This window comes from Desarmillaria tabescens (assembly GCF_030435595.1).
Source record: "Desarmillaria tabescens strain CCBAS 213 chromosome Unknown EV420scaffold_5, whole genome shotgun sequence".
In the NCBI taxonomy this organism is placed as follows: Eukaryota; Fungi; Basidiomycota; class Agaricomycetes; order Agaricales; family Physalacriaceae; genus Desarmillaria; species Desarmillaria tabescens.
The window spans coordinates 967,493-989,004 of record NW_026848304.1 but is presented as its reverse complement, the minus strand read 5'-3'; the positions used below and the strand labels follow the sequence as shown (position 1 = coordinate 989,004).

Genomic DNA, 21,512 nt, shown 5'->3' with positions numbered 1-21,512 from the left:
ATTCGTCACCTTCATCTCAGTAAGTTCTTTCTTCCACATCCATCTTCATCCCCAGATAGCCTCCATGGCTACTACTCAGGTCGGTTCTCTTTCATCCTTACCATGCTGCCAGGAAACCAACTTATCTGCATGTGCAGCACTACCTCTGGGCTTCTGGCCACTTCGTCCTGCTGCTCTCAGCGTTGCGATACTTTTTCGCATGGATCACTTTCAAAAGTGTCTCGTCTTGGTGGTACAAAAGTGCGTAGTCTTTATGGTGATCGAGTTTGTCCTGATGTTGGTCGCAAACACCCTACAGCGAGTTACACCGGTGCCCTCATCAGTTATGCCATTGTTTGCCAGTGAGTATTACCATGAACATTTATCTTACCGTCGCTTATTCCTCTATCCTCCCCAGAAAAGCTCTAGGCGTGCGTGTTGGGTCGTTTCATGACGTAATTCTTTCTTATCGACCAAGCAGACTCCTCAACCCAACCTTGCCTATGTCAGGCGAGCTATGATGGATGAAGTGAGCAACTCTTCTCTGATTGTTTTGATCAAGGTGTTGACAACCTTTCCGTAAGAACGTCCAATACCTCTTGCTCGCGTTCTTCTGGTGGTCTTCAAAGCCTATTACCAGTCCGTATTTCTCCGTCCTGTCTGTGTGTTATACAGCTCATCAGTGTATCCTAGTTACCCTTCTTCCATTCGCCATTTTCTCTTTGTTCCACGCACTGACCTTTACGCGAACGACCTTGATGGCTCAGTTCCTTCCACCAGGACCACCTGCTACTGCTGGGGGACCGCCTACTCCTCACCCGTATGCAAAAAAGCTTCAAGTCTGGGTTAAAAGTAATTGTATTCCCATCTTATATACTTGTCTCCCTGCTGACAGGGATGCTCCACAGACAACTATGACTCTGCTATGCGTGCAGTGGCCTACACCGAACTCCTCATTCTCGTTCGAGTTGTTCTCGGGGCGCTTGCGTTCCAGAACTCGCTCCTTTCCCCCATTATTTATGTTCACTTTTTGCGACAACGATACTATCAATCGGCATTCACTCGTGATGCCTTTGCCGCTATGGATGCTCGCATCGGCGCGCTAATTGCTCAGCAGAATAATCCAACTTTAACCAATATCTGGACTCAGGCGCGCGGGTTGATAGATCGTTGGGGAGGAAGTAACCTTGCGCCTGCACCTGCAGGTGGACAATAAATGTATATCGGTAGAACTTAGGCCTCCAAATCTTGTTGGACTGATTTGGGAAATGTGTTCATACTCCATACTCCACTCAACGGAATGACGGGGCGATGACGTTGGGATGGGTTTCGTAGATATATATTGCAGCAGGCTGGGTTTCCAATACATACATACAACATTTTGAAAGCATGGCGTCCACGATATCATCCGCATTTTCTGAATTCTTTAGTGTTTTCGCCGGCATTGTGATGTCACTCTTCCACTCTCTCCTTGGAGTATTCCAAGCCATGTTTGCACTGGGAAAAGATACCATCGTATCAGTGCTGCAGCTCGGTCAAAGCATTGTGAAGTTGGGCATGGATCTGTTCCAAGGCTTCTTTGGGTTTGTTACAGGTGAAATTTTTTTGACACACGAAATGTCATTTTTCTGATGGCTTCGCCGGTCCTTAGCGAACTTTTTGGCATTGGCGTTGATCGGGGGTGGTTACTACTTGTACACACAGAAATACCAAGGAAAAGGCCGGAAGACAGTAGTACGGAAATGAAGGGAGAGCACGGAGAGTCTGTAACACGAATTTATTGGATTTTATAACGAGTTGGATGGTACTGGACTGTTCTGGAGCGCCGAGGCTCTTGCCAAACAGGAGCCAATTGGAAGCCGAAAATAAAAAGTACTCTTTGCCATTGGCGCGGTAAGGCAAAGCCCTCAATACCAGCAGAGTCGGACAGGGATGTCACGGATCCCAGTACCCTCGCACTCTAACCCCCAGCGTAATCTCGGCCCTTCGTCGCCTGTCCCTTTTCCTGGACCGAACTCCGACCGTTCTCCTTCTCCTCTTCCTTCCCGTTTCAACCACAGTCAGAACGGTTCCGTGTCCATGTCGTCGCTCTCGAATTTCCAAAGCGAAACAAGGAGGAAACAGTCCAAGAGGGATGAAGTACGTGTATCTCTTGTTCCAGTTTGACGTGTCGAGTTCACACGTGGGATAGGCCATTCGCAAGAAGATAGAGTCTGAACTCGCTCGAAAACGCACGATTTCGACGACCCAGCACCAGCGGAGCAGTAAGCGCGGTAATAGGTCGAATGCGCAAAAGGGAACCGTCGCGGCGCTCAAGCCAGCCCCAGCCCTAACTGTTCCGGAGAACATCACTGTCGCGGAAGCAAGTCAGCTTTGTGCTGCTAAACGAACGGACTGTGTTCTTGTCGTTGATGATGACGAGGGACTTAGCGGTATCTTCACGGCTAAGGATTTGGCGTATCGAGTGCGTCTGTTCTGTGTCGCGTCATTCCTATCTTTCATGCATATCTTAGGTCACTGCGGACGGCTTGGATCCTCATCTCACTCCCGTGCATCAAATCATGACGAGAAATCCCATGGTCACGCAATCGACGACCAGCGCGACTGAGGCACTGCAATTGATGGTTTCAAGGCATTTTAGGCATTTGGTGGGTGGTCTACATACTGAAATCACCTGCACTCCTAACTAATAATCCTCAATAGCCCGTCTGCAACGAAGAAGGGAACGTAGTTGGTCTTCTTGACATCACAAAGGTTTTCCATGAAGCACTGGGAAAGGTCGAGAGGAGTTCAGCTGCCTCCGAGCAGCTCTTTTCCGCGATGGCAGGTGTACAGTCTGAACTTGGATCTGTCTCTTCAAACCCACAAGCCGTCGCAATGCTTGCTTGGGCCGAGAAGCTGCGCGAAAAGACGGCACTTCCGGATCTCACCAGTCTCATGGACTCGCGTACTCAACCTGCCATGGTCGGACCAAAGACTACTGTTCGTGAAGTTGCCAAATTAATGAGGGAAAGGAAAACAACTGCTGTGTGTGTTATGGAAAATGGATTGGGACCGAACATGCCCGCTAAGATTGCCGGTATCTTCACCAGTAAAGACGTCGTTCTGCGTGTTATTGCCGCCGGGTTGGATGCAGACAGGTGTAGCGTGGTCCGGGTCATGACGCCGCACCCTGATACAGCGGCTCCTACCCTCACTGTTCACGATGCTTTGAAAAAGATGCATAGTTCGTGCATTTCTTCCGCTCTGACTTCGTGATGCTGAATTAGGTGTTCTCTAGATGGACATTACCTCAATCTCCCTGTTGTCGAAGCCGACGGACGTTTGGTGGCTATAATCGATGTCTTAAAGTTGACATACGCTACTTTGGAGCAGGTCAGTTATCGTCCACACCACGCTACTTGAGTGTCCCTAATCGTTTGTAGATGAATTCCATGAGTGTTGAAGGTGGCCCTACCGACACAGAAGGCGGACCAATGTGGGGTCGCTTCTTCGATTCCTTCGAGGACTCAGAGTCGGCTCTATCAGGATCTCGCGTACGGACTGCACCATCGATGGGCAGTCTTTCTCACCTCATGCCGCGTTCACCTCGTTCGCCTCAGTCTGAGGTTCACCCCAATGACTCGGCTTCCGTCATTGATGATGAGGCATCCGTACTGGAGGAATATTCACGTAAAAAGAATGCGGCGCAGGCCCCCGCCCCTGGACCTCTCCCTGTTGACGATGGTACTTACGTCTTCAAGTTCCGTACACCTAGTGGCAGGACACATCGCTTCCAAGCTCGTAACGACGACATTGCACACCTGCGAGAGGTCGTCTCTGGAAAATTAGCCGCAGATCCCTTTTTCACCGAGTTCACAGCTGTGGAGGGCTCTGACATACGGCCTGATCCCATTGATTTCCAGCTGTCGTATACTGACGCGGACGGCGATACCGTTCTCATCACCTCGGACCATGATGTTACTGACGCTGTGAAGATTGCCCGGGCCTCGAATTCGGACCGCGTTGTCCTGTTTGTACAGGGCGGTAAAGGCTGGGATGAAGCTGGTGCAGGCAATAATGACGCCAAGGCTGAAGTTGCTGCTGCCCAAGAAATCGTAGAATTGGAGCTGTCAGAGGGCTTCAGAAAGGAAGCCCCTCCTCCTGTGCCGGCTCCGTTCGACCAAGTAATGGGAATACCGAGAGACCTGCTTTTACCGGCAAGTATCGGGGCTCTTGCCGTTGCCATTATTGGGGTGTTCACTGTCTCTCGGTTAACGGCGTCGCAGTATTAATCTGGGACTAAAACGGGGGGAGCGCTAACTAATTTTTTGTGGCATTTGGGTTGTTCTAGCCACGTTAATTTTTCACGACTTTCAACTTATACCTATGGATGAAATTATGACCGAGATTAATGTATCATCTTTTCTTTCGTATGTCCGTGAACATCAGAGCTGGCGGCCAGACTGCAGCCAGAGCACTCTCAGTCTGGGCCTAAATTGGCAGGTGTGATCGACCACGTGGCTCGAAATTACGTTCCGAGTCGCGTTGAAATTCACTGCTTGTTCTTTTGTTCAAGTCCAGCATTCTGCATCGACAATCAAGCTGCCAGTATAGAGCACACCTGTCTGCTAGATATATCGTACATTTGAATATGTCGAGAAGGGTTGAAAAGGAGGCCTTATTGGCTTCGCTGGTATGCTCTTGTGCTTCCGCTTGCAACTACTACTAACATTAGTTCGTCGTTGGCCAGACTAACAAGCTGTTTTGTGCGATGCTCGATGAGATTGTCATGGATGCTGCCATAGAAGCTCACCACGATGTCTTGAAGGGCCGCTCAATATGTACTACATGCAATACTCGGTCTGTATTGTACTACATTGCGAAGTGCTGACAAACTGACCGTTTTCGCTCATTCAGTTGTAATGCGGGTGTGTATATCTCTGAAAGATATAACGTGATGCCAACTACCTATCTCAGTGCACTTACCGGGCTCTGCGAGCTCGTCATCACAAACCGTGCCATCCTCGAGGCCAGCAACACCTGCCTCTGCGGACAACAAACATGCTGCTCATGGGACTGGTACAAGCACGCCCAATGGCACAAAATTAGATGGAGGTACTGTGTATTTAGACTGTGTTCAATGCTCTCGACCGGTAACAGCATACGCTTTTGGTGTATCGTGCACTGCTTAAAGTTATGTTGTACTTCAGATTGCCTCAAATCGTTACGCGCCACACCTTGCCAGCTGTATGGGGCTCTCCACAGCTAGAAGATCTACGGCACGGACGAATTCCAAGCCCAAGTATGCCACTTTACTGCCAAATCCGTACTACGTCTGACACAACATCAGACAATCTTCCGATCCTGGTAGGTCTGCATCCCCAGTTACGGACGACGGGAACGTCTCAGAAGACAGTCGACCGCTAAAGTCTAAGAGCAAGTCAAAAAGTAAGCGAGCAGGTACGACTTTACTTCTGCAAGTTCGTTTTGAGTTGATTACCGGCTCTCGCAGACGAAGCCGAGTTCAACTTGAAGCGGAAACGAGTAAGCTTACCTCGTTGGACATCTATACATCGTACTAAAAGACATAGGATTCACTCAAGACGTCACCGCAAGTGTCTCCCAATAAGAAGCAAAAACAGCAGAAAGGTAAGCCTCGTCTGTTGTACACATGCCTTTGTTTGAACAGGTTCAGGATCCCCGGTGTCGAGGGTTAAAGCAGAACATGATGGGATGCTGTCGATGCCAAGTCTGCCATCTACCAACTCGCACTCTATGGTACCATCAAAGCTACGAGATTCATCAACAGCCTCTTTCCTGGACAGGTCTTCACCCTCATCTCGCGGGTCTTCACCAGATGTTGGGTCCATCATGACAACAGTGTCTTCCTCGTTCTCAGGACACAGCCCAACATTTGCTTCTCGTGGTTCTAATGCGAAGATGGTGAAGGGCAAGGGCCCTCCTCGACCCATTCCGAAGAGAATGAGCCCACCTCGGCCTCCGCCGCCTTCACTTCTACCGGACTATATCCAGGGTAAGTTGTGGGATCCCAGTGGAGTTTCAATTCTCATGAAAAACTTGTAGATGATGCCGGCGACGAAACAGGCTCATCAACTGACACGGACAGCTCCTAAATGGCATCTTTTTGTTCATCTCATTGGATTATGTATGATACTGTATTTTTAATCAACATCACGAAAGCATCAGACCAGTCCTCTATGATCTAAATCGCAAGCGAAGCGACACGAGAGAAACCATTGAATACGGAGTTACCTTCATTTGCAGTGGTCTCTCCAATGGGATAATGCCTACAAACACGGAGAAGCTAAAAACATCCATGTTTAACTGTCGTGATAGAGCTTGTAAGGAAACACAGTTGCGGCCGCAAATGTCAGTAAGGATAACTCTGAGAGAAGCACTAAGCTGCTAAACGCCGATCTGAAGTCTGATCGGTTGGAACCGAATGCTACTGCTGGGACGGATGGAACACTTGTAGCAAAAGCATTGGGACCATTTGATCTTCTGATAGAAGTAGTAAACTATTCGCCAAGAATGCAGCGGGCCGTGTCTCTCTGCGACAATCGGGAAGCTGATCGCGCTAGCGGCGGCGGTACCGTTTACAACAGCGGAATCAGAGCTGTATTACTGATGCATAGTAGGGGAATAACTGGAACAGAAAGTTGGAAATAGAAGCGACGAATACATCAGGAGAGCTGTACGGTCCCACACTAGATAGAAGACCGATATGAGGAGAAAGATGGCCGGTTCAAGGATCCTCTGCGTTGATGTTTCTATCAAAAGATGAGCTTGAGTACTACTACGCACGTTTCAAGAACCTTAGTTTCCTCTCAAAACTGCACGTAACGGCGTGGTATGATCACAAATGGAACCATGAGACCGTTTCGGATCCTAACACTAAGCTAAGTGGCCTCAGGCCTGTGATGTGCCATTTATTTAGTTAAAGTCACCATTGCACGTAATCTTAACGATGTTCGGATATCGAGGAATGATCATTGAACTGTCGAGCGACAACAGCCTGAACGATCATACGAGGACTTACGAGTACGATCGTTTTTTTTTGAGCTAGTGCAGATAGGTGGCACTTCAGGGAGCGGTCCGAAAAAGCTTATTCGACCACAAAGAAACCCCAGCTCTGGCGATGATTGCTCATTCTGCGTACATAGGTAAAAAATTTTGCTTAAAACGCAGCTGGGTAGCGTCAAACTTTGAACACGTAGTTAGCGAAGTTCTTGCCAAAATCAATTTGTCTGTCTGTTCAGGCTGTTTGGAGCCAAAGTTTCACCGGGAATTGCAACCGAAGATACTGATTATTATACGTACAACGTTAGTGTTGTGTCAAGATAATTGACGTCGCAAGTAACTAGTTCTCGATGACAGTTGAAGTTACGTGTAGCACCATGGGAAAGTTTTAGATTTTCCCGAGGCCCGGCCCGGTTAAGCTTCAAGTTAGACGCCATGCACACGCTCACTTCAAGTTCAGGTAATTATGTACGTTGTCTCGTATTCTACACACTGACAGGTGATCAAGCAGCGTATGGCGTGGTTGTCGCCGCCACTTTTGCTATTGGTCTATGGGTAGGGTCGAATGTATCGCCGCGGGACCCAGCCAGGAGTGAGAAGCCTCATGGTCAGGCTGTCGAGGCGGCCGCAAAGGGCACCGAGGCTACTGACCCTCTGCACGATAACGGTGAAAATGATGAGAGTGATTCGGAAGCTGAAGATGAAGACCGTGGCGACCTGTCTTCTCTCAAAATTGGTCCCACTGACGAATGCACGATGGTACCTTGACGTTCTTGAAAATTTGAATGTCGACTCAAGCGCGTGATCTTCGCAGGTTCTCGTAGTTAGGGAGGATTTGGGTATGACCACGGGAAAAATAGCTGCACAGTAAGTTGGCTCTACTTTGATAAGTTTGGTCTGTTAGTGACATTGTCTTTAGGTGCTCGTATGTTGTCAGTTTTGTTTTGGCCCGTTGCTAAATACTTTGCTGTTTAGGCATGCTGTCCTTGCATGCTATAAGTCCATGCTGACCTCGAACGTACCGGTGTGTAGATTTGAGTTGGCCCGTCTCCAATATCCTTACCAAGGAACTTAAAGCTATTAAGGCGCTGGGAAGGCGCAGGGTACGTGAAATTGTCGGTCATCAATATTCCGTTATCGATTTTGCACACCTTTCAGACAGCCCAAATTGACCCGTCGCTGTTCTGACGAGGACTCACTTCTGGTGCTGCAAGATCTTGCTCAAATGCTGAATCTGTGCACGAGATCGATCCAAGACGCGTAGGCAACTTGTGTTATCACGCTCCCCTTTTGCAACTGAAGACTTTTTATCCAGCGGAAGAACCCAAATTGAGGCCGGTTCCCGAACAGTTCTTGGCATTGTCGGTGAGTCCGCAGCGCCTTGGAGTGTGATTCGTTTGGCTAACAGGTAAAATCCAGGTCCCGTTGATCTTGTGAAGAGGGTTACCGGCACGCTGCGGCCGCTTTAGTAGTGATGTTACTGTTCAAAGTGCTTTGCCTTGGAGGTTTAGAGCTACAGATGGCGTTGAATTCTGGTTTTTGGTACTTAGAATAATGTTAGGAGCCATGCGAAGGTCATGCACAACAGCAATTGATTTCTTGTTACCAAGGTACTCTAAAATAGATGTTCCCGGTTGCTCTGTGGTCCCCACCACCACTGCCACGAATCGCCAGGGCTTTTCCAGATATCGAATACCGTGCAGGTCTCGGTCAAGCGATACTAACGACATCCCATATAGCAGGCGGAAGGAACGGAACGTGGACTTAGACTCGGGCTTGGCTGTGCCACCCTTTGCATCAATCAAGGCCAAACAGGAAACACAGGAATTTGTGAGCGTCGGCACCTCTCCTCCCAACAAACGCAGCATCCAAAGCTAACTCACTCTCCTTTCTCTTTTCTTCCCGTCACTCTCCTTCATCGCTCTTCGTCAAGGGCACAACAATCCTTTTACTCGCAGGCCGACGCGCTCTCCAACCTTTCCATGGCGCACCAGGCATCTTATCCCGACTCAGACGACTTGTCCCACTATCATTATCAGGCAAAGTCGTCGTATTTCCAAGAACCGCAGTCAGAAGTCAAAGCATCCTACGATGATCTTATTGACGAGTATGCTTCTCCCTACGCTGCCAATACCCATCACAAGACATTCGCCGTCGAAACGCCAATGACGGGTGCACCACAACATCGCCGAGGCCCCTCGACGCCCATGAAGACTACTTTTTCCTCAAAGCAGTCAGATGATACCTTCCACGATCAACCACTGCCTCTTTATCCGCCCCCGCCGGTGAAGGACATGGAGAAGCAACGGTGGTATCAATGGGCCAATGTGCGTCTGCCAGTTCTTTGATTTTGATTATGACCATCTCATGTCGTCCTAGATAATTCCGGACTCGATAGCATGCCGCCTATACATTTTAACGGTTCTCATCGAAACTGCAATAGATCTTGCTATCGAAGGAGAACTACTGGTGAGGGTGAATCGAGAGACCGAAGACGGCACAAACACCAAAAAGATGTCCGTCTACCTCAGTATATTCGCCATAGCTCAGTAAGCCTAAAACTTTATCATTCTTTCATCCGTTGAACAAGTAGCACAGTGTGTTTCAATTTTACATGGCTGCGGAAGCTGTCGTGACAAGAAATACACTACAGTTTATCGCTCTAACGTATGTCGTTGCCTCTTTTGTGGATTCAATCCAAGCCTTCAATATGTCCACAGTCTCTTCAATGCTCTACTGCTTCTCTACGCCGTCATACAGATAGGCGAGATCAAGCAGAACGTCGATGGAGCCTCTGGCGGCATTTCTGACATCCCAATTGACGTTCTCACTGTAATCATCCCTTGCGTGATTGCAGCTGCAGAACTTGCGTTTATGGGCCTGGGGTGGAAAATTTACCATGAATTTGGCTGGAAAGTCTACAAATTCCTTGGCGCTGACAGGAGGATCAAGAAGTTATACGCCAACTACCAGATTTATGAATGTCTAATCAAATTCGACGTTTTCTTCTTCGCGGGTTTTTCGGTCCAGTTTTTGTGGCTGGTGCTCAACAGCAACGACTGGGAATACTATGTGACCATCGCTGCTCTTCCTCTCTCGATCGTCCTTTTGGTGGAAGGTCATTATGCTGCAAAGTACGAGAACAAGTGGATGATGGCGACCTTCATGTCAGGTTGTGTGGGTGCGATGGTGTATTTCGTATACAAGGTCTGCACTCTTTTTGGTGTCGTCGATGAATCTCATAAATTGCCTAGTTCGTGAAGGTTCTTATGTACAAGGATCGAGAAGCAGAATTGCAATCCGCATGGAAGTCACTTACCATCTTTTGTAAGACTTCAACATTTTTATACCGCACATATCGCTGATCTTTCTTTCAGCTGTCATCGCGATCCTTTTACTTTCCGTCACTTTCGTTTTTTCGTACCTCATCACGAGGGGTTTCGGCCGAGGATTGAAAGACTCGCGTTGGTATCTCTTTAGACATTTACTGACTAAAGCTGACGGTTGTGCGTTTAGTGAAACGAAAGAACAGCATGTCCGGGAAGAATCCGTCGCATAGCAGAGCAGCCAGTGCGAATCCAAATCGTATGAGCATCGATTGAGCATGGTGCATCACACGACTTTCCATGATTTTTCATCATTGTACTGATTACTTGGGCATTGCATACACATCATCGGGCACGGACACTTGACAGGTATCTTGAACATCTATCCTTTCGCATGTTCTGTCGCACCCCGTTTCTTTACATTATCTTATACCATAAATTCGGTACTGTTTCGACCTTTTAACCTGTAGATTCAGGTGTAGCTGTTTCCTGTTTGTTTCGCCAGCGTATAGATGTATTCTTAGGTTTGATCCTGCGCGTGACACCAGACCGTCAACGTGTCACAACCGATTTGAGCATGTACGCGTGAACGGGTACAGCAATCCTTTCTTTTCTCGCATGTCATCACGGCAAGTACAATTATCAACCTCACTGGTTGAGGAACTTATCCACAATCGTGAATGCAGAATTCGAGCACCTCTTCGTGACCGGTCACCGCTACTACCATTGTCGGGACGTTCCTCCCCGGGCGGAAGCCATTTTAGTGAACCCAGTGGACACCGCTTCGCAGATGATTTGGAGGGACAAAATGACGAGATGCTGGAGGGACTGAGCGCCAAAGTAAAGCTGCTGAAGGATGTGAGTCGTCATCTGTACTCGCCTTGCGCCCCTTCATGTTGTTCAAAAGCGAATGAACACTCGAAATACAGATAACTATTGGCATTGGGAACGAAGTCCGAGAATCAACGGTGCAGCTAAGCCAGATGGTGTGTTTCCGTCGTTACTCGCCCTGGAAATACGATACTGAACTGCGTGACAGAACGATGCCTTTGCAGAAACATCCGGGATCCTCTCAGGAACATTTCGTCGAATGAACAACATGGCTGCACGACAAGGCTGCCGATGGCTGTGGTACATCGTCTTCCTGATCATCGTTTTCTGGTTTTTTATGGTTGTCTGGTGGTTCCGGAGGTGATGTATGGCACATCGTTTCTCACTGTTCTCGGTCATTACTTGTATATATTAACCAATAAAGACGCGCGCAACCACCCTCGCATGTTACGAACACCCCCCACGAATAGATACAGCAGATATAAATGCTATGGATCATCTCCAAGTGACGCCTGTCCAATCTCCAAGATCATTCGCCGACGAAGATAGGGAATATCAGCCTGGGTAAAGTTGAAAGAGTCTTCACCCTTGGATAGGGACTGTAAGAATTGGCAGGTAAATACCCCACAATCATATCCGTTCTCTTGTTGTGGCGTGTCCTTCTTAAGTGTTACGTTCAGTTGCTCCAAGGTTTTAACCCACTCCTACATACCTTAAGTGTATAATCTTCCCAGCCAGAAAAATCGAAAGGTTTCTTCTTTTTATTCCGATGTTCGGCATCTAGATAATGTCGAAGAAGCTGAAATGGCGTGAGAATGTGCTACATTACTCTGCAGGAACTGTGCATCAATCATACCTTGAACACCAATTGTCGGTTCATATTCATACTGTCATACGATTCTATTCGTTTGTGCCGGAAATTGATGGCCGCAGCTGTCCAGTGCATGTTGTTATGATTAACCGGTATAAGCACCATATCTTTTGCGAATATGTCAAACTGCAAAACTTTCAGTCACAGCGTACAAGCGTATGCCCATCATTCGAACCTTTTTTGTCCACTTTGCCAACCGTGCTTTTTCATAGCCGTCCTTGTCCAATTTCGACCAAAAGAAGGTACTGAAATAATGTACATTCAACGGTGTCTTCTTCCCTTTCGCTGCTCCATTGACTGCAGGATTTTCCTTGCTAGCTTCGGAGCGTCCAAGGATCATGGCCCCATAAAAGTTGATAATCTCGTCATTTAGCCATTGACCGGGCTTTAATCGTTGAAGGTCCTGGCCGGTGACTTGTTCTCGCTCGTACTTTGACACGACACTGGACTTTTTGAGTAAGGCTTTCACTTTAAGTTCATCTTCGTCTGGGAGGGCCTTTGGTAAGGGTTTTTGTTTTGCCCCACGAAGGCGACGTTCTATTTGTGCATCTTTCGTTCTATCCCTCAACCTGCGTTGTTCTTCAGCGGGGCTGAATGGCACCGCAGGTTTGGGTCTGGGCTCCATTAATCTGAGTGTCTTTGATTAGACACAAACACGTACCCGTTCAAAGTAGCGCGCGCTTTCTCTAGAGCAAGACGAAGATAGGCAGGGAATTCCTAGACACATCCTGAATTGAAGGATGGGGTAGAAGTGGAGGGACGTTCTTACAGAAATGTCGGAATGCCTACGCAATCGGGTTGGCTGGATGGGCTGCATAGGTTTTGAACGTAGGTCTGTTAGTGATGGTGAAGCTGTTGTATTACGATATTAGCGTCTGGGTTATGAACAGTGTACAAGCAGACACACCAGATAGTAGTCTCTGCCTTGACGGCGTGTCGACGCCCTCTAAGAGAGCACGATACTGAAGCAAACTGTCAAACTCTTGGAAAGTGGAACCGTAGCCTTTGGCCATGTTGTTAGGACTAGTCTTGTAGGAAAGTAGCTATTACTCACCCTGTTTCTTGTTCATGTGGTACAATTGTGTTAGCAATCGCGTTCGTTCCTTTTCTTTATCGGCTGCTACTTGAGCTTTATGCTGCGGGGAGTGAGAAGAGCGGCAAGATGCGCATGGATTAGGCCTACCTGAGCAGCATGTATATGTGGTCTATCACGGTGCTTTATCTTGGATAGATGGGGCATGGGCGATTGGATGGAATGCTGGATATAACCGGGTGAAGGCTCTATATCTGAGCGGGAAGACGATGGCTGAGGTGAGGGTGGTACAGAGAGGGGAAATGCAAGAGTATTGCGGGCCGGCGGGACGGGAGGAGGTCCCATAGATCCTTTCCGGCGGGGTGGACGTGGGCGTGGTTTGCGAAGGGGTGTGTCCCGAAAGTCGCTGGGTACAGGGCTGGATTTAAACTGAAATCGCGACGGCCCTTGTGATGACGAGACACTTCCATGGAAAGAGCTGTTCTGTGAAAATTGAAACGGCGACTGTGAGTCGCGTCGACGTTGATCCACTGGGTGTCCCTCCTGCCACCCGCTGCCAGTTATACTCAAACTCTCTGCGACACTGCTCTGCCTTGATTCGACGTGGAGGCGCGACGGACCTGCTTCGGCGTTCTGAAGGGAAGGTGACGACGGTGGTGACATGTCCTGAGCTTGACCCTGAGCCTCTTTTGGCTCTTGACGCGCCTCAGAGTTCAAATCTGACTTTTGCGGCGCTTGTGGAAAGATCAGAAGATGCAGTGAAACGCCGTCGGTACAGCCGTACTCACCGCGTATGACAGAGGATATCGTGTCGCCAACAAGGACGAAGAAGGACGTCGTGAAAGCCTTCCAGCGAGAAGAAAGACTCTGGGAGGGACTTGCTTTCTCGCCTGAAGGACCGAAGAGAGTACGACGAGGCTGTTTTGAAGGAGGTTCTGGTAACGGGTCGGTTGCTGGTCGTTTCTGTGTGCTCATGGAAGAGACGGCAATGTGCGCCAAGGCAGAGGAGCAGAAAGTAAGACCCAGTTTGGCGGTAAGGGAGTGGTCGCGACTTGCACTTGGTCTGGCGAGTGATGGTCCTCTGCAAGTGGTCGGCTTGGGTAATCAATCACGTGGCGGGCCATTGCTTGCTTCTCGAGTTCGAACCTCGAACAGTGCACTTAGGTAGATCCGCGATGGCAGCTGACGAATATTGCACTCGCACCGGGTCGACTACAGCGGAGTTAGAGCGGTAGTTTGACTGGGGTAGAGACTGCAGACGTAGTCAGTAAGGGCTAGAAAAGGCCCAGTGCCAAGTTGTAGCCGCCAGCGGCATGGTACTAAGACAGACCAATAAAGCAAAACAGCCGGCAGCGGTCATCTTCCTTCTTTCACCATACCCTCACCATTATCTTCTTCACACGACCGTCATTTATATAAAGGGCCCCGGCATACTGACCTCTTATTCTTCCCTGCATCGTGCCCGTCTTGGCTCCTACTCATTAACACAGTACCTTCTCACAAGTGCTTCGCTGATATCAAGATGGGCATGAGCTATCGCCGCTATCTCGCTGGAGAGCGCATTTATGGCTGCTCTACATGCAAGACCCATCTGGCAACCATTCACTCCATGATATCCAGAGTATGTCTCTCCATCGACTCCCTAATTACGCCTACCTACTAATTACCCGTCTCAGGCGTTCAATGGCCAGCACGGCAGGGCTTATCTCTTTGACGGCGTGTATGTTCTTCCTATTGTTCTGTCGGCTCCTTCTCGTTTGACCTTATTCTGCTCCAGTGTCAATGTTGTCGAGGGCGAGCCGAACGATCGCACCATGACGACAGGCGCTCACACCGTGCGAGACATCTATTGCTGCAAGTGCAGCACCTGTCTCGGATGGAAATACGTGCGTCCCTCGTGTCCATCTATCATTTAATTAAACTAAACCGTCTTATGTAGGACAAAGCCTATGAGCCTTCCCAGAAGTACAAAGAAGGCAAATACATCCTTGAGCGTAATCTGCTTACGGACGTACAGTAGTCATCACGAGTTTTTTCAGTGCTCGCGGTGATGACTTGTCCGTCGATCTTCGTCCCATCACTTCCTCCTGAGGAAGGGTTCTGACGGACGACGCTCATTCGTTTGCGTCTTGTTTTCATATATCGTCTTTTTCGGACTATCAGCGGAGCTGCGTCATAGTTCTAACTTGGTTTGTAGAAAGGGAGGTTCCGAGCGTGGGGAGAGCACGCGAGCAGAAGGGTCGCCTTGGCCACATTTGCGGCATGTTTCCCCCCGCGACGGCCAGTCTCTACCAATTTCCTGATCATTGCTGACGCTTCCAGCACACGTATATTCCCTCGCGACACGACTCACCATTCCCCCAGCCGATATTTGTCGCGCCTAATACTTTACCAGAGTCCTTTTTATTGTCGATATCTCCATTCATCCATCCTAGAACAGCAGCTCATGCATTCTAAATCCACATGGCCATCTGCTCAGCTCGCTTGTAACAATATGTATCACACCATATCTATAGTTTCAATAGGATATACTTGGCAGTTCAAGTGTAACACTTGAGAGTAAGTATTGCAGTACCATGCCATGCCAAAGCCCGACAATATTGGTCACGTCGTATCACGCACCGAGGATCTTACTACATAGCGCCGGAGAAAGCTGTGGCGTGATAGTCATTTCTTGACAAAGCAACAAGTCCGATAAATGATAAGGATATTCCGACCGCTGTTAGCTGTGGGTCGGTAAGATACTGCAGGGTATGCGCCCGTTGTTGCTTTTTGGCCGGAATAGTGGCTGGTGCCGAAGTCCGGCAACCCACCGACCTGGCCCGAATCTCAGGGCCGTACTAGCGGGCTTCTACAAAAGGCAATCCCCAACTGAACGTATGACAATTTGGGGAATCCCCCAAAGCATTTAATTACTCTCATTCGTCCCTTCTCTCTCTCTTCCCCGCACTTTCACTTTCCTGGGTGTCCCTATCCCTGTTTCCACTCGAGCTTTTGCAAGCACAATGGGTACGTTTCTTTCTCTTTTGGCGACCTCGGACTGACCATTTTCTCGTCTTAGCGTCTTTGACCATGTCACGACCCACTATCTCGTCGCCGCTTGCTGGTTCGTCGTGCACTTCTGGACAGGCGAAAAGGATTATCCCTCGACGAAACCCGTCTTTCCCTTCTTCGCGCGCCCTCCGTCCATTTCCCTCTGTTGCGACTGCTTTACAGCCATTCGGTTCAAAGGCGAGCAACAAGAAACCCATAAAGATCATCGAACCCCCCGCCAACCACTTCCATACCTTTGTCCTCGACCTTACCCAAGCCGAATTCAGCCGTCAGGATTGAGCGTGTGCGTAAAACGCGCTGCAGCACACATGTCGTACTTGTCGGAGAGCTAGAGTTTGGGCGCTGCATAGCCATGCACAACCGGAAACGCGACGAAGAAGACCTACAAAACAACCTCGATTTATCTGTTCTATCACACGCCGACTTCCTTTCTTCCCATACGCACACAATATTGTTTATTATACGAGTACGTTCACCCTGCTTCTTTGGCCAAGTGTACGTTTTGAGCCATTGCATTCACCTTCTTCTTTTATAGTAGACTCGACTACCCATAGACATGGTAATTTTGCTAGTTACGAAGATTGTGCGCGTACAATGCGTGTATATACCACTTTCGAGGTGTTTTCCGATTTGTACTTGTACGACAGCTTTTTAACTCAGCCTAACGCCTTTGCCATATATGTATTGTTTCCAAATGCATACGAGTGATTCGAATCGTATGCGTTTGCGTTTACGCTGACGTGTTTGTGACGTAGTCAAGCTGACGCGCTGCCTAATCAGTATGACGCAGAAAGTGCTATCACTCCGAAAGTATCGAACCGACAACACTTATCCGCTCTTGTCGCTGTACCTATGTAAAACAAGTCTTGGAATGTTATAGATCTGGTATCTGGAATGCCGCTGGTATTGTGATCAAGTCCCTGAGAAGGAAACAAACCAGAGTCCGCACTCCATGCCCTTATATATACCGTACGGCACTTGCTCAGTGTTCCCCTGCCGCTATGTTGTTTTCAGGAACGGGAATGTGGCCCGTGAAGCTTGAAGTATCGTCCAATCATGCAGATACAACACTCCCTTCCTTTCACATAACTTGCAACTGTAACATTCACACATGTGCGAGCGGGAACTGGATCGATTTTGGCCCTACATGACATGGTACGCCGTCATGATAACATGAAATGGCACTGGGCATCAAGCGACAGGGCGTATTGCTAATTGGGTCTCCCTTCCCATGACCTATCCCCGCAGACTTTGTCGGAAGCGCTAACGGAGTTCATCCCTAAATCGCGAGCTAGAGAAATTGGATAAAGGGAACTGGATCCCACGCATAGCACAAGTATTGGCAGCATTAGATGAAACAGATATGGCGTCATCTTTAGGCCCAGGAGGGTACACAGATGCCGTTGGCGTTCTTCAGTCCCCCACTACCACGATGAAACCATGGGATTATCAATGATGCCTTCTTGTTACGTCGTGCCTGGGTTGAACCACGAAGGAGTGAAACCTCTTCAATGCCCTGGTCGTCAGTCTCCCCGGACTGTCGCTTACGTTTGCGGCTCTTTGTTGCTTCCCAGCTTCTCTCAATTCGTTTGCTGCGTTTCGTCCTGCTTCATCAACCGTAGGGTGCATAGCAATTACATCCTCCTTGTCTGTAGGCCATTCCTCAAGTTTCTTGCCCAACAAACATTCTAGTCGCTGCAGCAGTTCGACGTCGTACTGAGTGACTATCATGATAGCCTTTCCTGCGCGACCGGCACGTGCTGTTCGCCCGACACGATGAATGTAATCTTTAGAATGTCCTAGTACGTCGAAGTTGATGACGAGATCCACGAGTGGAATATCCAGACCACTTGTAGGCCGATTAGATTTTGAGTTGCACCCAAGCAAATAAATCTACGAACCGACTTGCGACATCCGTCGCCACCAAAATCTTTTTGTCACCACTGCGAAATTTTGCTAAAGTCCCCATGCGTTGACTTCGTGTAAGATCACCGTGAAGGGGGACCACATCGAAGTTGAGCGTGCGTAGAATGATGCTGATAATACAGCAAGTGAATACTTCACATTAGGCCTAAGACTTAGAAACATACCGCTATGCGCGTCGTGAATAGTGCGCACGAAGACAATAATTGAGTTGCTCAACGACGAATTAATCAGAGAGACAAGTAATGCCTCCCTATGAATGATGGGATACAAGTACGTAGTACTGTAGAAGGGTAGAGACCGTGTGATGTCTAGAAGTAGCCGTTAGGTAGTGCGAGCTATTAGGACTAAAAGTACGCACGATGACGCAAGTCTCTATACGCACTGGGTCTGTTAGACTGGCGCGTTGTAACTTTGACAGCTTTAGTTGTCATTGTCGCGGAAAAGAGGTATGTTGTTCGCTGCTTTGGCGCAGCTTTGAGCACATCATCAAGATGTGTACCAAAGTCAAGATCCAATAGCCGATCAGCTTCGTCTAGGACCTGGAAAACAACGGTTATCAAGTAAGGTGCCGGCGCTCCAGAAGAAAACTGACCATGAACTTGAGAGTACGCAAACTAAAGCCTTTCGTATTCCTGAGATGGTCTGCAATCCGACCTGGCGTGGCAACTAGAATATGAGGCCGTTTGGCAATGCGCTACAGCCTGCGCAACGCGGTCCATATCTCCACCGACAATAACAGCACACCGAACACCCATACCGGCCCCGAGAGCTTCAAATTGAGTAGCAAATTGATGCGCTAATTCATGTGTGGGGGACAATACGCAAGCAAAAAGACCTTGGGGTGCATCCCAGAAGTTTTTGTAGAATTGGAATGGCGAAAGCAGCTGTTTTGCCAAGGAGCAAGACCGATGATGTCTCTCCCCTCAAGGGCGGGAGGTATGCATTGCTGCTGTATTGAGGTGGGTTGCTTGTATCCCAGTTTTTCTACAGCATCGAGGAGGGGTTTACTGAGTCCAAGCGACTCAAATGTCGCAGTAGATTCTGTTTCCGTCATAACAGTAATAGGAAAAAGATCGGCATTTGCCGAATGCCTTGCCTGGAATGTCGATAGCTACTACCCCCATCGTTCAAGCTTGTCAAGTCGCATCTGGCATTTAAACTTGTCGAGCTGGACGATCACCCTAATTTTCTTGGCGCGATGATATGAATGTCACTATCAATCTCGGTGCAGCTCCTGAAGAATAGAGCCACATCGTCTCTCAGCGTTTGGGGTACGGCTCCTGACAAAGACAGCAAGCTTCTGGGCGCCGCCGAGAAATGAAATGATGTCCTACGATCCATTGAACATTGGGTATTCATCAATATTTGGACTCAAGAAGCGGAAGAGAAGAAAGGCTTTGGTGGATGTGCTCTTAGCTTCAGAGGGATTTAATTATATTAAGACTTTAGTGCGGATCGGTTTAAATACGGTATGTCATCACCGGTTTCGCTAGTTACGAAGATGATGTGTGTGTACTATACCACTTTTTGATATGTTTTCCAAGGTAATTGTACCCTAGTCAATAACAGCCTGAATGCGTTTGCGTGACGTGATTGAAGCTGATGCATTGCTTAATTAGTATGACGCAGAAAACAGGGACTACCGTTCACAGTCCAGCAATTGTAGCGATTCGGCCCGTCTACCAAAAACGTAGTGATCCATCCCACGACAACATCGGTCAGGAAACGGAAGAAGTAAACAAGTTGGCATACCGTTTATTCACGAATGCATGTGGGAACTCGTATGAAGCGGTAATTTGGATGGATGCCGAAAGACTGTAAGAAGCTGCCTACTTAAGGATAGTTGGGGCCAAGGTCGTCGATAGGCCGTTGTCGACGGAAGATAAGGTATTTAAACACCTGCTTATATAGTCATTGGACAATCCAAGAAAGGTCATAAGGATAGAGTGGAATTCCATATAGGCCACGGTGGAGATACTCGGGGGATATATAATAAGACTGGGAAAGTTATTTAGCTATTTGTTTGGGTATTTTTGGTGACACCTGCTGAGATATCAAGCTAAGTTTTCCCGAGAGGAAGTGCCGGAAAGAACCCAGTTTTCATTAAGAAAGCAGAACTCCGTGATGAGAAAGGTCCCAAAAGATCGATCGAGATATACCCACCCACTCCGGTGCTTGTTGATTCGACTAAAATAAAAAATTAATGGGACATGTGCTGCGTAGCGTACGTGGAGGTTCGTTGGCATTAAAAATGAGTGCCGAAAAGCGGGAGTATGGTCATCAGATCCGAGGCATATGCGCAGGAGAATTATTCCCAACGAGGAGTCCAAAACCTGCAGGTTAAGAACAGAAACGAAGATAATAGCAACCGCACAGGTACCTGATCCATCAGCGTAACAAGGCACTCAAGATTAAAAGAGAGGCACTAGTTCAACTCGAGGTCATCCAGGGGCAGTCCTTGTTCCCCTTGGACGTTGATCCTTGTTGGTCCACGCGATTATCTGCGAGGCACCTCGTGCTTACAAACTCTAATTGTTCAGGTTAGCAAACCACACTATCTGACAAGGTTCAAACCCTTGTACTGGGGACCGAGGCTAGCCAGAGATTGGTGATAAGATTAGATGAAGGCACATAGTCCTCTCCACGTGGCTGTGATCAAGGTGGTTCTAAATTAATCATTGTCCTCGTCCCGTCCTCGTTCTGCCTTGCCGTTACCGGACACGGCGGATGGAATGGTCTCAGTGCATGATTCCCCTCTCTTGTTCCCATCGCCTTTGGGTTTATCTTATGATTATTCCGTTCCGCAGCCCCCGGCACTACATTAACAAGAGGCATTCACCAATCCCCGGTTATGGCAGACCTGACCACATGCCAGGGAGACCTATGTTTATAAGTAACGACAACGAGCGTATGACTCTTAACACGATTGGCTTATGCCCTGACGTAGACTCACGTACCAAGCATCCTTTGTATTTCAAAATAGGACCCGCCGCAAAGTTTTTCAGACAAACTCGCTTCTTTCTGACAATCTAAGACGTATTGGATTGAATAAATTTGGGGGTCGTTGAAAATGTCTCTCTGTTCCGCTCTCTATGTGAATTTCGAGTGATTCTACAGAGAATACTGATCCCTAGCGGATACCTAATTTTGCTGAGTCTGTGTCATGTAGCCATCTATCGGCTCCGCAAGGTCCTTGGAAGGAAACTGGTGAGAATGATCCTTGGAATGTCTTGTCCTGGAAATCGGAATGGGATTGGTTCCGATTGGAATGGGAGAGCCGACAGCCGCCTGTGAACGGGTGGCTCTTGTGTGCTGTGTATGTCGTACATGCCAGGGTTCTGTTTAAGACGGTTGTACCCGAGAGGACATGCAGTAATACGGCAAAATAGTTTTAATTGGATAGGATATGGGGCCGAAACATGGCGAAACGGGTCGCAAAGGCAAGGGTTAGGTGCATCGATTGGCGAGG

The 21,512-nt window shown here is 48.4% G+C and overlaps 11 protein-coding genes across 11 annotated transcripts; 8 read left to right on the top strand and 3 right to left on the bottom strand.

Moving 5' to 3' along the window:
• The first annotated feature begins 3 nt into the window (after positions 1–3).
• On the top strand, positions 4–1,357 carry EV420DRAFT_1513882 (uncharacterized protein). Its single transcript, XM_060471775.1, has 8 exons — positions 4–79; positions 138–240; positions 299–341; positions 398–410; positions 461–508; positions 564–618; positions 673–831; positions 888–1,357. The coding sequence occupies exons 1-8, from the start codon at positions 65–67 to the stop codon at positions 1,193–1,195; spliced, it is 744 nt and encodes a 247-aa protein (XP_060336369.1). The 5' UTR covers positions 4–64; the 3' UTR covers positions 1,196–1,357.
• On the top strand, positions 1,228–1,818 carry EV420DRAFT_952387 (uncharacterized protein). The gene is made up of 2 exons (XM_060484122.1): positions 1,228–1,573; positions 1,631–1,818. Exons 1-2 carry the CDS (start codon positions 1,369–1,371, stop codon positions 1,723–1,725), a joined length of 300 nt encoding a protein of 99 aa, XP_060336368.1. The 5' UTR covers positions 1,228–1,368; the 3' UTR covers positions 1,726–1,818.
• EV420DRAFT_952384 (uncharacterized protein) lies at positions 1,819–4,451 on the top strand. The gene is made up of 6 exons (XM_060484121.1): positions 1,819–2,118; positions 2,171–2,443; positions 2,493–2,627; positions 2,683–3,205; positions 3,260–3,354; positions 3,405–4,451. The coding sequence occupies exons 1-6, from the start codon at positions 1,912–1,914 to the stop codon at positions 4,251–4,253; spliced, it is 2,082 nt and encodes a 693-aa protein (XP_060336367.1). The 5' UTR covers positions 1,819–1,911; the 3' UTR covers positions 4,254–4,451.
• A 54-nt stretch (positions 4,452–4,505) lies between these two features.
• EV420DRAFT_1513875 (uncharacterized protein) lies at positions 4,506–6,177 on the top strand. The gene is made up of 10 exons (XM_060471774.1): positions 4,506–4,654; positions 4,712–4,821; positions 4,879–4,889; positions 4,939–5,114; positions 5,172–5,263; positions 5,312–5,421; positions 5,474–5,505; positions 5,553–5,610; positions 5,657–5,995; positions 6,046–6,177. The coding sequence occupies exons 1-10, from the start codon at positions 4,613–4,615 to the stop codon at positions 6,093–6,095; spliced, it is 1,020 nt and encodes a 339-aa protein (XP_060336366.1). The 5' UTR covers positions 4,506–4,612; the 3' UTR covers positions 6,096–6,177.
• A 1,232-nt stretch (positions 6,178–7,409) lies between these two features.
• On the top strand, positions 7,410–8,631 carry EV420DRAFT_1513871 (PTH2-domain-containing protein). Its single transcript, XM_060471773.1, has 9 exons — positions 7,410–7,462; positions 7,514–7,761; positions 7,817–7,869; positions 7,922–7,927; positions 7,978–8,026; positions 8,080–8,105; positions 8,161–8,262; positions 8,318–8,367; positions 8,422–8,631. Exons 1-9 carry the CDS (start codon positions 7,438–7,440, stop codon positions 8,469–8,471), a joined length of 609 nt encoding a protein of 202 aa, XP_060336365.1. The 5' UTR covers positions 7,410–7,437; the 3' UTR covers positions 8,472–8,631.
• Positions 8,632–8,828: 197 nt separating this feature from the next.
• Positions 8,829–10,867, top strand: EV420DRAFT_1513867 (uncharacterized protein). The gene is made up of 7 exons (XM_060471772.1): positions 8,829–9,329; positions 9,382–9,551; positions 9,601–9,669; positions 9,723–10,209; positions 10,257–10,329; positions 10,380–10,466; positions 10,519–10,867. The coding sequence occupies exons 1-7, from the start codon at positions 8,985–8,987 to the stop codon at positions 10,602–10,604; spliced, it is 1,317 nt and encodes a 438-aa protein (XP_060336364.1). The 5' UTR covers positions 8,829–8,984; the 3' UTR covers positions 10,605–10,867.
• On the top strand, positions 10,868–11,565 carry EV420DRAFT_1513863 (protein transport protein BET1). Its single transcript, XM_060471771.1, has 4 exons — positions 10,868–10,957; positions 11,015–11,186; positions 11,258–11,314; positions 11,368–11,565. The coding sequence occupies exons 1-4, from the start codon at positions 10,947–10,949 to the stop codon at positions 11,521–11,523; spliced, it is 396 nt and encodes a 131-aa protein (XP_060336363.1). The 5' UTR covers positions 10,868–10,946; the 3' UTR covers positions 11,524–11,565.
• Positions 11,566–14,155, bottom strand: EV420DRAFT_1513860 (uncharacterized protein). Its single transcript, XM_060471770.1, has 10 exons — positions 13,852–14,155; positions 13,214–13,797; positions 13,085–13,166; positions 12,938–13,033; positions 12,800–12,882; positions 12,692–12,747; positions 12,206–12,644; positions 12,016–12,156; positions 11,872–11,958; positions 11,566–11,818 (listed from the first exon to the last, which is right to left on the bottom strand). The coding sequence occupies exons 1-10, from the start codon at positions 14,036–14,038 to the stop codon at positions 11,648–11,650; spliced, it is 1,926 nt and encodes a 641-aa protein (XP_060336362.1). The 5' UTR covers positions 14,039–14,155; the 3' UTR covers positions 11,566–11,647.
• A 253-nt stretch (positions 14,156–14,408) lies between these two features.
• On the top strand, positions 14,409–15,160 carry EV420DRAFT_952222 (Yippee/Mis18). The gene is made up of 3 exons (XM_060484120.1): positions 14,409–14,684; positions 14,740–14,949; positions 15,003–15,160. Exons 1-3 carry the CDS (start codon positions 14,586–14,588, stop codon positions 15,081–15,083), a joined length of 390 nt encoding a protein of 129 aa, XP_060336361.1. The 5' UTR covers positions 14,409–14,585; the 3' UTR covers positions 15,084–15,160.
• Positions 15,161–15,658: 498 nt separating this feature from the next.
• On the bottom strand, positions 15,659–16,583 carry EV420DRAFT_1513855 (uncharacterized protein). Its single transcript, XM_060471769.1, has one exon. It carries the CDS (start codon positions 16,321–16,323, stop codon positions 15,982–15,984), a length of 342 nt encoding a protein of 113 aa, XP_060336360.1. The 5' UTR covers positions 16,324–16,583; the 3' UTR covers positions 15,659–15,981.
• A 909-nt stretch (positions 16,584–17,492) lies between these two features.
• EV420DRAFT_1760011 (P-loop containing nucleoside triphosphate hydrolase protein) lies at positions 17,493–19,097 on the bottom strand (the record flags this gene model as incomplete). Its single annotated transcript, XM_060480604.1, has 8 exons — positions 17,493–17,633; positions 17,666–17,966; positions 18,019–18,153; positions 18,204–18,351; positions 18,402–18,582; positions 18,636–18,737; positions 18,788–18,812; positions 18,865–19,097. 8 exons carry the CDS (start codon positions 19,095–19,097, stop codon positions 17,493–17,495), a joined length of 1,266 nt encoding a protein of 421 aa, XP_060336359.1.
• Positions 19,098–21,512: the final 2,415 nt, after the last annotated feature.

What these genes read in the sequence shown, in the direction of transcription:
- EV420DRAFT_1513882 (XM_060471775.1), top strand. An exon ending in GGCGAGCTATGATGGATGAA is followed by an intron (nt 509 to 563) that starts GTGAGCAACTCT and finishes CCTTTCCGTAAG; the next exon opens with AACGTCCAATACCTCTTGCT. An exon ending in GTCTTCAAAGCCTATTACCA is followed by an intron (nt 619 to 672) that starts GTCCGTATTTCT and finishes AGTGTATCCTAG; the next exon opens with TTACCCTTCTTCCATTCGCC.
- EV420DRAFT_952387 (XM_060484122.1), top strand. Translation starts at nt 1,369, where the DNA reads ATGGCGTCCACGATATCATCCGCATTTTCTGAATTCTTTAGTGTTTTC. An exon ending in CTTCTTTGGGTTTGTTACAG is followed by an intron (nt 1,574 to 1,630) that starts GTGAAATTTTTT and finishes GCCGGTCCTTAG; the next exon opens with CGAACTTTTTGGCATTGGCG.
- EV420DRAFT_952384 (XM_060484121.1), top strand. Translation starts at nt 1,912, where the DNA reads ATGTCACGGATCCCAGTACCCTCGCACTCTAACCCCCAGCGTAATCTC. An exon ending in CTAAGGATTTGGCGTATCGA is followed by an intron (nt 2,444 to 2,492) that starts GTGCGTCTGTTC and finishes TGCATATCTTAG; the next exon opens with GTCACTGCGGACGGCTTGGA. An exon ending in CATACGCTACTTTGGAGCAG is followed by an intron (nt 3,355 to 3,404) that starts GTCAGTTATCGT and finishes AATCGTTTGTAG; the next exon opens with ATGAATTCCATGAGTGTTGA.
- EV420DRAFT_1513875 (XM_060471774.1), top strand. Translation starts at nt 4,613, where the DNA reads ATGTCGAGAAGGGTTGAAAAGGAGGCCTTATTGGCTTCGCTG. An exon ending in TCAACTTGAAGCGGAAACGA is followed by an intron (nt 5,506 to 5,552) that starts GTAAGCTTACCT and finishes TAAAAGACATAG; the next exon opens with GATTCACTCAAGACGTCACC. An exon ending in TCTACCGGACTATATCCAGG is followed by an intron (nt 5,996 to 6,045) that starts GTAAGTTGTGGG and finishes AAAAACTTGTAG; the next exon opens with ATGATGCCGGCGACGAAACA.
- EV420DRAFT_1513871 (XM_060471773.1), top strand. Translation starts at nt 7,438, where the DNA reads ATGCACACGCTCACTTCAAGTTCAG. An exon ending in ACGAGATCGATCCAAGACGC is followed by an intron (nt 8,263 to 8,317) that starts GTAGGCAACTTG and finishes CTTTTTATCCAG; the next exon opens with CGGAAGAACCCAAATTGAGG. An exon ending in AACAGTTCTTGGCATTGTCG is followed by an intron (nt 8,368 to 8,421) that starts GTGAGTCCGCAG and finishes GGTAAAATCCAG; the next exon opens with GTCCCGTTGATCTTGTGAAG.
- EV420DRAFT_1513867 (XM_060471772.1), top strand. Translation starts at nt 8,985, where the DNA reads ATGGCGCACCAGGCATCTTATCCCGACTCAGACGACTTGTCCCACTAT. An exon ending in AGTATATTCGCCATAGCTCA is followed by an intron (nt 9,552 to 9,600) that starts GTAAGCCTAAAA and finishes CAAGTAGCACAG; the next exon opens with TGTGTTTCAATTTTACATGG. An exon ending in TGGTGTATTTCGTATACAAG is followed by an intron (nt 10,210 to 10,256) that starts GTCTGCACTCTT and finishes TAAATTGCCTAG; the next exon opens with TTCGTGAAGGTTCTTATGTA.
- EV420DRAFT_1513863 (XM_060471771.1), top strand. An exon ending in AAGTAAAGCTGCTGAAGGAT is followed by an intron (nt 11,187 to 11,257) that starts GTGAGTCGTCAT and finishes CTCGAAATACAG; the next exon opens with ATAACTATTGGCATTGGGAA. An exon ending in CGGTGCAGCTAAGCCAGATG is followed by an intron (nt 11,315 to 11,367) that starts GTGTGTTTCCGT and finishes ACTGCGTGACAG; the next exon opens with AACGATGCCTTTGCAGAAAC.
- EV420DRAFT_1513860 (XM_060471770.1), bottom strand. Translation starts at nt 14,038, where the DNA reads ATGAGCACACAGAAACGACCAGCAACCGACCCGTTACCAGAACCTCCT. An exon ending in GCGCGCGCTACTTTGAACGG is followed by an intron (nt 12,645 to 12,691) that starts GTACGTGTTTGT and finishes AATGGAGCCCAG; the next exon opens with ACCCAAACCTGCGGTGCCAT. An exon ending in ACCGACAATTGGTGTTCAAG is followed by an intron (nt 11,959 to 12,015) that starts GTATGATTGATG and finishes ACGCCATTTCAG; the next exon opens with CTTCTTCGACATTATCTAGA.
- EV420DRAFT_952222 (XM_060484120.1), top strand. Translation starts at nt 14,586, where the DNA reads ATGGGCATGAGCTATCGCCGCTATCTCGCTGGAGAGCGCATTTATGGC. An exon ending in TTCACTCCATGATATCCAGA is followed by an intron (nt 14,685 to 14,739) that starts GTATGTCTCTCC and finishes TACCCGTCTCAG; the next exon opens with GCGTTCAATGGCCAGCACGG. An exon ending in CCTGTCTCGGATGGAAATAC is followed by an intron (nt 14,950 to 15,002) that starts GTGCGTCCCTCG and finishes CGTCTTATGTAG; the next exon opens with GACAAAGCCTATGAGCCTTC.
- EV420DRAFT_1513855 (XM_060471769.1), bottom strand. Translation starts at nt 16,323, where the DNA reads ATGATCTTTATGGGTTTCTTGTTGCTCGCCTTTGAACCGAATGGCTGT.